This window comes from Daktulosphaira vitifoliae, unplaced genomic scaffold (genome assembly GCF_025091365.1).
Source record: "Daktulosphaira vitifoliae isolate Bord-2020 unplaced genomic scaffold, ASM2509136v1 Scaffold_4, whole genome shotgun sequence".
NCBI classification, from domain to species: Eukaryota; Metazoa; Arthropoda; class Insecta; order Hemiptera; family Phylloxeridae; genus Daktulosphaira; species Daktulosphaira vitifoliae.
Window position 1 is genome coordinate 41,740,469 of NW_026099575.1, and position 13,200 is coordinate 41,753,668.

General features: G+C 27.9%; 1 protein-coding gene across 1 annotated transcript in view; it reads right to left on the reverse strand.

Moving 5' to 3' along the window:
* Positions 1-4,892: 4,892 nt before the first annotated feature.
* LOC126905663 (uncharacterized) overlaps positions 4,893-13,200 on the reverse strand; it is a 14,042-nt gene continuing 5,734 nt past the window's right edge. The window contains exons 3-5 of the mRNA XM_050685599.1: positions 12,201-12,312; positions 6,636-6,847; positions 4,893-5,040 (exon numbers count right to left, since the gene is read on the reverse strand). Of these exons, the coding sequence (XP_050541556.1) occupies positions 4,990-5,040; positions 6,636-6,847; positions 12,201-12,312 (375 nt within the window). The 3' untranslated portion in view covers positions 4,893-4,989. The remainder of the gene's footprint in view (positions 5,041-6,635; positions 6,848-12,200; positions 12,313-13,200) is intronic.

Genomic DNA, 13,200 nt, shown 5'->3' on the forward strand with positions numbered 1-13,200 from the left:
TTGTCTCACATCATCATCGACATCTCAAGGACAAAAAAATGATCGGTCTGGTTGACGGCAGATCGAATCAAGGTTTTATTTTAATAAAAAAAAAAACGAAGGACAAAAAAAAATAAAACAATGAAAACATGGTTTTCATCATAGAAAAAAAAACAAAGAAAAAACGACTTGTCGCCTCGGTAGTATAGCTGAGAAGACTTAAAGTTGTAATGATATCGTGTAGTAGCCGGAAGTGATGTCGCCGAATGGTGTTGGTGCCAACTTTGAAAACGTTCATTGGGGGGAAATACATCAATATTGGTACAGGTGCACAGTGTACGGTCGGCTGATGACGATAGGATGACAGATATCGGACCGGTTGACTAGTGGAGGTTATCACATACACAACTATTAAAATACTTTACACCTAATGCACAAACCACTAATTGATAAGATTTAAATAAGAAAACTAGTACAAATTATACAATATTACAATATGCATACATAAAAAATTAGTCAATAAAATACCAATATTTTTTATGTGTTGATTTGGTGATATATTTTTATGAAGTATATGTGTTATTTATTACATGTATTAAAATATGATACTACAATATTTAATAGTGTCAGTATTTCCGAAACATTTTCAAAAGTCAATTTTTTGAGGACAAGTTGCCATATTGACACCCGTCTTATGAGTTGGTAAAAGGTCAAATTTTCACAAAAAATATACCATATGGAAGGAATATATCTAAAGTATCTATATAAAAAAAATATGATGATTTGTCATTTTTAAAAAAATCATGGCAGTTTTAAAAAAAAAGTTTAAAAAATGTTGAAAATTATCGATTTTTAAAATTTTAAATTTTTGGGGGATTACCCTCATTTACATTTGGGTTTAATAAGAGCTGAGAAAAAGTGTTAACAGACATAAAAAAAACACATCTTAATACCTTATACGCTTCATATTAAAATTAAAATGAGGCTAATTGTTAATATATTTATTTTTGTAAGATACTTTTTTTAGAAAATCGTATTATAATTTACCGGCTAATGGGTCAGCTGCTCTATAAGAGAGTATTACCTAATGACACTAGATAATATTGTGTAGAGGAAAACATAATGTAGATTTTTTCTTCAACGGAATTATCAGTTTAAAGGGTCATTTTTGTAAGAGTTAATATGTAGCACAAATACTGCTTGTGATTTTACAATGTGTAATATGTAATTTTTTTTATACAGAGTGTTCAATAAGTAAGGAAACGGATTTCTATTGTTTCCATTGTTTATAAAAATTAATCTGCTCCCTTACTCACTGAACACTTTATATGTCCTCTTCTAATATAACTTATCACGATAAATTATTTATAAATTTTATCTAGGTAGAAAAACAGAACAAAAATGACATTAAAAGTAGCAATAAAGTTGTGTTTGATTAGAAGAAAAATGTTATTGACGGACGTAATTATTTATCAAATTATTGTTAACATTTTTATTTTGAATTTTTGTATTTTTTAACTCGTAGATTTCACACCTTAGCTGATATATTACTAAAAGTATTATTAAGCAGGTCAAAATTTAGAAAAACAGATATTGGTGAAATTAATAGTTTTAAATTCCTTTTAAAAATATTTTCATAAGTCTCAAGAGATTATGTTAGAAGAAAATATCATGATGCGCAAAAATATTTTGATTAAATTTAAACACTTTTTTAAATTAAAACTTACAATATTTTAAAATTATAAAATTTTGTAATATATGTATATATATAGAGTGATTTTTTTATTGTAACTCACTCAATTACTTACAGAATAAATATAATTAAAAAAATTTTTTTTTGGTTTTCTAATGTTGCACATTATTCTTTAATTATTAACTATGTGATACTTTTTAAGTATGTTTATCTACTTAAATCTACTATTATACTATCTAATACTATTAAAGTATGTTACATAATCTGTAATTTAAGGCATATACAAGTATAAAAGTGTCAGTAATTCCGGAACACTTTAAAAAGTTAATTTTTTGACATAAAGTTGACATTTTAATTCCTCCCTTGTGGGCAGGTAAAGGGTCAAATTTATAAAAACAATTATATCAAATGAAAGGAAAATCTAAGGTTTTAGTAAAAAACAAAAAATGATTTTGATTCGTTCATTTTTCAATAAGTTATGGTAATTTTTAGAAAAAAAAATTAAAAAAACCCAGCACAGTGGAGTCACGGCACAGTTAAGACGAGGCAGAGTTGAGTCAAGTATAATGATATCTGACAATGATTAATACTATCACAATAAATTTTTAACTATTAATCACTATCATAAAAAACTCTTTGATACAAATCTGTAGATAGTGTTTAATTTATAAAATTGGTGGATTATTCCAAAAGTTATATGATTTCCTATGTCCTAATTTATATCCTAATTATAAGTTATATGATTTATAAGTGTAATATATAAATATATAAAGAGAAATGGTTTTATTTAAAAAAAAGTATGTCGCATAAAAGAAGAATATAAATATTACTTATCTTAAAAAAATTATAATGATCCATACATTTTTCAAAAAGTTATAACATTAAAAAGTTAAAAATATTAAAAGAATTTTTTTATAAAAATCGTATTTTGTTATTAACTTTGATGTCCGTTTTGCACCATAAAAATAAAATAAAGCCCAAATTTTTTTTTTCATATTAAAGTATATTACATTAGCTTTAATTTAAGATATATATAAAAGTGTCAGTATTTCTGGAACACTTTAAAAAATTAAGTTGAAAAAGTTAATTTTCTATGAAAAAGTTGACATTTTGAATTCTCTCTTGTGAGCAGGTAAAGGTAATAAAAATTTCGAAAATAAGCGGTTTTTAAATTTGTAATTTTTTTGGAGGTGTTTGCCCCATTTACGGGGAACAAGGGAAATTTTTTCAATTTTTGAGGGTAATGTCTTCGACTAGATACAATTTGTGATCTTTTAACGTATTGCTGAAAGAAATCGGTCCAATGAGAGCTGAGAAAAAGTGGAAACAGATACAAAAAAAAAAATAAATATAATAAAAAAAAACACGTTATAGTAAAATTAATATCTTCTCAGCTTTGCATCGAAGCTAAAATGTTGAAGTTTACTGATTTTAATAATCGTAATTTTTTTGGGGAATTTTCATCATTTATGGGTGTAATTTTATTCAATAATAATGTAGTAACACAAAAATAAGCAAAAAGATGTTATTTGGGTATTTTATTTTTGACCAAAGTTGGATGTTAGGGATTTGGTCAATTCAGGAGCAACGAGGTTCTATCGGGGTTGTAGAGTCCGAGGGTTTAGAACAATAAAGACAAGTAGATATAAAAAGAATTTATTAAAGTTTCTCTATAGAGATATTACAAATGACCTAACTGGTAAGTACCTGAAATAATACACTGAGGCAACGAAGAGGCGGTGGCCATCTCACGAATACCATGTAATGTGATTGTGTATAAGGTACGAACTAGTCAGTAACAATTAATAAAGTTTGAATATAAATATGTGATCTATTGCTTTATCATTCTTTACTCAGATTATTAACTTTAAATAATTGGGTTGATATAAATTTACTTACTTTTTTATCTGGCTTGTATAAAGATCGTCAAGGTTTGCGTAAATATTTATACTATCTCTTTTAAATAAATAAAGTGTTAACGCAAAATAATTGTATTCAATATCGCTTTAAAATATACAGACGACAACACGGGGTCACGGCTAGTTTGTTCAAAATCAAATAGAAGAATTCTGAATTCCTTATTGAATTCAGGTCTTCAAAAAGAAGAGAGAATTCTCCTCTCTTAAAAAATCAGCACCTTTTTATATTTCTTTTAATTACCCCCATCATGGGTTGTTGCCGTCAGCGCTTTTAGTGATTTTCAGTTTATTGTGTAAAATTTGATGAAACATAACATGATAATTATTTTTAAGATATGATGCATAGTATACAATAATCAATTTAACATGTATACACATATATAATAGCTACTGTACAAATGTGTATATGTTATGACAGATAAATTAATTATTTGTGTTGTATACAATTGGTATTAAATATAGAGTAATAATTTTGTATTGATAATGTAAGATGCGTAATGCAGAACATTATGCATATTACGACAATAAGTTGATCGATTCTACAATAAAGTTTTTTATTAATATTAAATTCTATAACAAACACACACATAAACAATAAAGAATCGATAATTTAAAACTTATTACTGTATACTATTTTAATTATATAAAATAAATATAATTATTAATTATTAAATATGTTACCATAGATTTTACACATTACTTCTATATAATTATACAAATTACAACAGTGATAACAGTGTCCCTATAAACAAAGCCGCCACTGTTATATGGGGAATGAGGGAAAATTTTTCAATTTTCGAGGGCAATATCTTCAACTAGATTTGTGATATTTTAATGTATCGTTGAAAAAAATTCGGTCTAGTGAGAGCTGAGAAAATGTTGTGACAGACACAAAAAAAAAAATAATAAAATAAACACATAATGGTAAAATTAATATCTTTTCAGCCTCGTATCGAAGCTAAAAGTGCACTGAATTTATTTATTTGTACTTATCAATGATACATAGAATATATGATAGTAAATCACAAATACATTGATATTTGACACAAAATATAAGTTGTTAATTTTATCTTTTTCTACGGTCTTTTAAATCTATAGAATATTTGTATAAGACTTAGTATCTGAGTTCAATAGAATAATTTAACGTTTAGACAAAAATTAAATTAGAATAAATATTTTCAAAAAATATTCTAATTAAGAATCTTGTTTAATCAACTTTTAGCGGAAATTGTTAAGTTTGAACTTTGTAAAGAAGCAAATAATTTTAATATTTATGTTATCATAAAAACATTTCGCTTATGTAGAAATTTTAATTTTAACAGTATTTGTGTAATAACAAACTATATGCTTTATATTATAAATATATTTTCAAATTAAAAATGTGATTTATTTGAATTTTTATAAATTTGAACAAAAATTATTCGTCGACTGTTGAGAGGTCTCACCAGCCTGAAATTTAAAAGGATCAATATTAAACATTATTTAATTATAAAAAGTGTATGTTTATTTACAATTAAATTATGTAAATATTCAGGTCGATAAAGAAAAGTTCAACCTGTATTTACTAGAGATTGTAGATGGGCCAATAAGGGTATTTATATAGTTTTTTTAAATTATCTTATGATAGATCACTCATTAAAAAAAAAACAATTAGAATTTGAGACTATATTCAATATTCGAGAATGAATAATGAGGACAGTATGAACTCGTCCACTCTATTCAATAACTTTAAATGTTAGAAATCTCGTAATGAGTAGGTAATTTCTCAAATTTTATTTTGTAACCGTCATATTTTTATAAGAAAATTAATAAATACTATTCAGGATTTTTAAATGCAATATTTTAGATTAAAAAATGTGTAAGCTGTGGATATCATCGAGTTATGTGGTCAAAACCACATAACTCGATTTTTCGAAATTATGCAAGAGGACAAAAATAAAATTTCACTGTTGTATAGTAAATGAAGAATATAAGTTTTTTAACCCTTAAACAGTCACGTGGGAGTCTAGCATACCCCCACATAAATAAAAACGGATGTATTATATTGCATAAAAGGTGTACATAGATATAAATTTAGAAGATGGTTTTGATAGTAATATTGAATCGATTTTCATAAATAAATCCCTTCGAAAAAAAAATGTATGACTTAAAATATCCATAAAAGTCGCATTGGGTCATATTGACCCCCACGCGGCTTGTAACGTTATAATTTTTTTTGGACTTGTTTTTTTTTCAAAATATTGTTTTATCGTAAATGCAATGTTATAACCGATATAATATTGTGGAATTGGGATTATGTGGATTTGCCACCGACTGTGCAATTAAGTTTTAAGAATAAATAATCTATTGAGAATTTCCACTACTCGATGATACGGAACTAATAATTGTATATACTCGTTTCATAATAATTAAATGTATTGTAATATTAATAATAAAAAAATTCAATTAAGAAAAATGATTATATAAATGTAAATACACATAAAATTAATAAATATAAGCAGTGTTTGAGCTTAAAGAAATACAAGAAAAATTAATAAAAATACATTTTGTAATAGTAAAAGCTTTTATTTACCGTCTTAAAAATAAGATTTTGCAGTTAAAATAATTTTTTTACAAACCAAAATTTTTTAATGAAATTTTGAAAATTAATTTTTTTTTTTTTCGTAATATAATTTTTAGTAATGCACATAATTTTGTAATTTATTTATTTTTTAATTTTTATCCATATTTATATATCATATGGTAACAAATAATGTCTTTGAATTAAAAAAAATGAACTGTTTTATACATATTTTATACTTTTTTAGAAATGGGATCTAATAGACCCCCACGCGACTATGATCGTTAAAAACAGGTACGAGCCTGCTTAAGGGTTAATCTTCAGCAATGTCAAGATATAACGAAGATATTTTATTTCAAAAAATTTCAAATATGTATCAATATTAAAAGTTTGTATATCTTGAAAAAATAAATTCTTATAATATCGATTCACACGATTTTAAAATTTTGTTTTATTAAATAATAATTATTTTAACTTTATTTACCTCAGTAGTAGATACATCATAGTAAAATTGCTTAAGACATTGTTTTATATATTTTTTTAATATTGCTTTAGTACCTTCCTCAAATAAATCTGTTGTTTTAATGCATTCATAATACTCTTTAGAGTATTTCTTCAAATTCCATTGATTTATATTAATCATATTAATAAAATCATCTAATTTTGTATGTACATTATTAGGGATATTCGCATATGCTAAAATTCACAGAATTTTTTAAATTAAGACATATAATTTATACTCACTAATATTAACATATAATTTAATTTAAAATTTATTTTTTTTCTTCCTTATTTAAATATCCTATATGATAATCCCTATTGTTTAGTAGAGAACGCCTTTAGAAAAGAACTAGTGGACCAGTTGTCACAAACACCGTTTATCATATTATATCGTGTGACAGCTGATTTCTAGCGTCTTTGTTTTACTCACCCCCTTACATATCCTCTATAGCTAATCGATGGCTATATGTTGTCTATTTTATGTAACATATTTTTTGTAGCTCGCCCCTTTGCTTGATTGGTAAATTGTACGGGCATTGTGCGTCATAATTTTTTTTATTTATTTATTGCACCCTTGTGCTCAAAATTCTTGTGTCCTTCCACTCTTCCAGTGATTGGGCCCTGACCATCACTAAATAACTTCTGTATGGTTCAGAACGCCTTTAGAAGGATCTAGTTGATCAGTTGTTACAAAGATCATTGTTTATATTATTTCGTAGAACAGCTGACCACCAGCATCTTGCTTTACTCACCCCCTTGCCCACCCATCACGGCAAATCGATGACCTCCTTGTCGATTGTCATCCGTGCACAGTTCATTGTCATAAGTCAGTCAGTCAATATGTTTTCTTGTGTCACTTTTTTTCTGTTGCAAGCGCCTTCGCTTGAATAGTAAATTGTTCGGCCATTGTACGCCGTTATTCTTTATTTGTTTATTGCACCCTTGTGCTCAAAGTTTACGTGCCCTTGCACGCTACTAGTGATTGGGCCCTGACCATCACTAAACATTATCATTGCCGTAGTCTGTTCTCATCTGCCATTACGTACCTGGATTTACACTCTTGTTCGTCATACTCAGATGTTCGACACCATTACCACAAGATCTCATACAGTCCACTCATCATCATCAACAACGTCATCTATACAGCTGAGTTTTATATTATTTTTAATGTTATTTATTGTTTGTTTTAATTGAGATTAACTATTTGTTTTATGCGGCTTCGCCGGCCACTAGTATTTAAGGGCCTCCCGTTACCCCTTAAATTTAAGATACTCTCTGAGGAATTTCAAATATATGTGATTATTTGTTATTTAATTATTGTCTACTCTCGTTTACTTATTGGATGTATAGTAAGCCGTCATCTCCTAGGTGACCCACTCACATCATTAATAACGCTTTTTAAACAGGCTTAAGGTAAAACGGCATTCTAGTGCGGTGCACAACTAGCCGTTCTACGGTCTAGCTGCCTCGTACGCAACAACTTCATTGCCTTAGTCGCTTTTTCGCTGTCTATTTTCATCTACCATTATGTGCCTGGATCTAAATTCTGACTCGTGATATTCAAATGTTCGACACCATTACCACAAGAACTCATATAGTCTACTCATCACTATCGACAACTTCATCTTTTCAGTTGAGTTTTATATTATATTTAATGTTATTTACAATTCGTTTTTATTAAGTTCAACTATTTTGTTTTATGTCGCTTCACCAGCCATTAGTATTTAAGGCCCCCGTTACCCCTTAATTTTAAGATACTCTTTGAGAAATTTCATATATATGTTGTTATTTTTTATTTAATTATTGTCTACTTTTTTTACTTATTGAATGTGCGGTTAGCCGCCATCCTTTCAGGTTACTCCACACCGCTTCAATAATAGAAATTAAAACAGGCTTAAAGTAAAATGGTATTCTAGTGCGGTGCACAACTAGCCTTCCTAGCCTTGATAACTATCGTAATAAATAACTTATAGCCTATCATAACATATTATTGCCGTTACTGTGGCAGCAATAATACCGGATGGAACTACCACCGGTAGAACAAAATCAATGATGAATTTTTACTTGACATCCAAATCTTTAAATAAATATGTAATAAAAACATTTGTTAGAATTAAAAAAATTGTAAGAACAATGTTGTTTCTAGTTTTTTTCTATCATATTATGAAGTTCAAAAAAAGGATTCCTATTTGAAAAAAATTATAAATAAGGATCTTTATCCATGGTGGGACGAAAAAAAGACTGATTTAACTACAAATTATTGTAGAGTTTTTGAAACTATTATTTTTTTCGCTACAAAAATTTAAAATTCTCAAATGTTTCTAATAAAATTTGTGTGTTAACAGATTTCATATAATATGTTTTTTTTCGCTTTTATCAGCCCATTAATTGCTATCGCGATTAATGGGATTAATAGCGATTAATCGCTATCGGATAATAAATCCTAAAGAAGAAGGGTTTGACACGGCCCCGCGTCGCTTCGTTATACACGATGCCCAGCGACTCGTGTCACCTTTTTATCAGCCGTCACTCTACTGGGAGTATTTGACTGACCAACATCGCGTGCCATACGCCACGGTGCAAAGGCCAGCAAGTGCCGTACGGTCGACGACGACCCGCCGCAAATGATACAAGAGTCTTCTTCCCGTTGTTAAAGTGACAACGTCGACGAACCGATCCGCATCCAAGCTCCGTCGCCATCAACGCTGCTAACCTTTTGATGCCCGAGGATCACGCCGGACATCGCGTCTTTGACACTAACGAAAATGTCGCGATATTATGCGAAGATTATTATTATTGTGTTCATCTTTTCGGTTTGTTTTATTTTTTGTTAAAATATCCTGATGTTGCTCATTAATTAACGGCTCACGGGTCTTTACCCTCAAAACCAATGTCGACCACATTTTTACGACGTAAGTCGTATCAACTGGCTCCCCGGTAAGGATCTCAACCGGCCTTACATTGGATTAAGGTAAGAAAATCATTTGTTGATTTGATTTTTATTTTTCAAATAAGACAGCTAGGTTTCCTTCACATTCTCTTTTCTCCGAGTTATTTCAATCACACAATTCACTGGCGACAGCAGTGAATTTCCCACCCGATCATATAGATACTATCCACTGTGCGAATGGTAGATTCCCATCTTCTGTGTATTTTTAAATACGGTACAATTGGATTTCTGGCGACTACTGTATCTATATACACACGCGCACTTACAACCTTGAGTTGTAACAAAGCCGCGAATGCACTGGTTTAATTGTTTTGATAAAACCGCTAGGCAGGTGGGGTAAACAAACATAATATCATATCACAGCGATCGTTGCATTTAACAACCGGGTCCCATAAAACCGTTTGTATTATTATTTCTGTTCGTCACGATCTTAAAGATTACGATTACCATCGTGGTAATTGCATTTTCACATACAATTTAGTGTCATAGGAAAATACTACAACACTATCATAGCAATAACAATAATAATACTAATGGCCGGCATTGTTGACGCTCATACACGAACGCATAGCGCGTATTCTCGCGACTGTTGATATCGTATTTCCGAATAACAAAAACGAACTACTACTTGTATTTTGCATTTTTGGTTAATTAGAATGAAACACGTTCAATAACGTACACTATGACTAAAAGAGCAACGACCAGTTAACCTTAACTGGTAAAAAATAAAATAGAGAATTTTCACATAAAAATAGTATTCGATAGCCATTTTCACCATGTAGATAAAATAAAGTCAGAAATTTTTTTTTTCCATATTAAAGTATATTACATTAGCTTTAATTTAAGATATATATAAAAGTGCCAGACTTTCCGGAACACTTTCAAAAGTTATGTTGAAAAAGTTCTACTTTCTATATGCATTTTTTTGAAGCCCCCAGTATATAGGGAAATGGTCTGATTTAAAAAAAAAGTATGTCGAATGAAAGATGTACATTAATCATACTTTTTATGAAAAAATTGTATTGATACAAACATTTTTTAAAAAGTTATAGCATTTTAAAGTAAAAAAATGTAAAATATAAAATCTAGAATTTTAACAGAAAAATAGCATTCGGTAGTCATTTTCACCATGAATACAAAATAAAGTTCGAAGTTTTTTTTTTCATAATAAAGTAAATTACATTAGCTTTAATTTAATATATAAATTAATGTGTCAGACTTTCTGGAACACTTTCAAAAGTTAAGTTGAAAAAGTTAATTTTTTGTGAAAAAGTTGTCATTTTAAATCCCCCATGTAGGCAGGTAAAGGGTTAAATTTATACCAAATGATAGTAAAGACAGCATGCATCTATAAAAAAAAAAAGTATATTGATTTGTTCATTTTTGAAAAAGTTATGATAGTTTTAAGAAAAAAAAGTGAAAAAAATGACAAAATTTACTGATTTTTACATTTGTAATTTTTTTGGTGGTTTTCCCCATTTACGGGGAACGAGGGAAATTTTTTCAACTTTTGAGGGTAATGTCTTCGACTAGATACGATTTATGATCTTTTGCCGTATCGTTGAAAGTAATCGGTTCGGTGAGAGCTGAGAAACAGTGGTAACAGACACAAAAAAAAAAAACATAAATAAAAAGAAAAAAACACCATAGTAAAATTAATACCTTCTCAGCTTCGCATCGAAGCTAAAAAATAAATTATATTTATTATATTTATAATTACTTTATCAAAATAATGATAAAAATAACATAACCCACTCTTCACTAACAATCTATATTTTAAAATAGTTATGACTTCCGAAATAATAGGTATAATGGCAACTACTTCCAATTAATATACTTATTGAATTGACATTAAAAGCTGTAAAATATTTATAATTAATACTGAAATAATTTTTTAAATACTTTTTTAGTGAGGGGGAATATATAAGGTATTCACTTCCCCACCCACGTGTATAACTATACCGTTTGCCCTAAAATATAAATATAAGGAACTAAAAAAAGAATTGAAATAAAAAATTTCAAGAACACAAATAACGGTGATTTTTTACAAAATAACATTTTTTTTAACTTCGGGAGACTTTTATTTATAAAAGATAAGTTGTCGGAACATATTTTTTTCTAACTTATAGTATGTACTATAAGTTTTAATTTTACATATTTTTAAAAATGTACCAAAAAAACTGGAACAATTTAAAGGTTAAGTTGAAAATGTTAACTTTCATCCAAAAAATTGCTATTTGGAATCTCCCCCGTGGGCAGGTAAAGGATCAGATTTTTAACAAACTTATATTAAACAAAAGGGACATAACTATTGTGTTTATATAAAAATAATTATTTTGATTAGTTTATATTTAAAAAATTTATGACAGAATTTTTATAAAATGATAACATTTAATGATTATACCTAGTTTTTATACAAAAAAAAAAATTGTCATTTTGTGAATAGTTGTTTTTAAGTACTTATATTAATTACAATACATATAGACTAAATTTCATTAATTTGTTATTGATTTTCATAAATTGTATTACTCTCATTTTGTATTTATAATTTCTATCACATTTATAGACATTTCTAATAGTTTCAAATTTACATTTTACCTCGTCTTTCCATTCCTTTAGCTATAAGTAAACAATTGTACATTCTCAATTTGGCATTTTTAACATGGTCTTCATGTATTGGGGATAGAGTTCTGCTTGAACATAATACTGCCTGAAAGTAATAAAAATGTTTTTTTTATAGCAAACGCTGGTTTTTATGGTTGTGTAAGGAATCTAAAAAAATATACCTTTTCTATGCAATACTATCAGTCATAACATTATAGTATAACAAAATTTCGAAAAATTTCGGAAAATGTTATAATGAACTCCGTAAATTTTATAAAATTAAGATTAATATAATGAATTTTTAATTTAAAAACTTATTTCAAAACTTGTGTTTCAGATAAAGGGCTTATAAAATAAAAAAAAATAAATAAAAAATGATTACATTCTACGTTAATTTTTCTTTTTAATTAGAGCCCATAATATTACACAGTAGAGAAGTGTATACTAGTGTTATGTAAAGAACTAATTCTAATGGGATCCCCACAAAAAAATATATTTAAATTATTTATTATTCTTAATAGTAACTATACAGAGTGATTAATTTATTACGAACTATTTATTTATTCAAAAAATAAAAATAAAATTCAGAATTGTTTTATCATAACCCACTAAATTATTCGCAGTGAAAGGTTACAAATATGAAAAAAAAATTGAATTAATTGACCACAACGGAAAATTTGTAACTTTCATGGCGCATTGAATAATTAAAAAAAAAAGGGTCGTCAACCCACTGGGCGAGACAATGTATTGTCGGACCACAGTAGGATTTAAAAAAAAATTAAATTTTGTACATTTAAAACAATTTAAGATAAAAAAAAAAATAGAAAAGTACTAAAATTGTATTAGATGTCCGTCGAGTCATTGATAGTTGATGTACACAAAAACCTCGTGACAGGTTTCACATAACCATAATGATCATGAATGAGCTTATACAAGGCCGTTGCCCTTACCTTATAAACTAAGAGAAGTTGATTTTTGAAAGAAAAGAAAAATA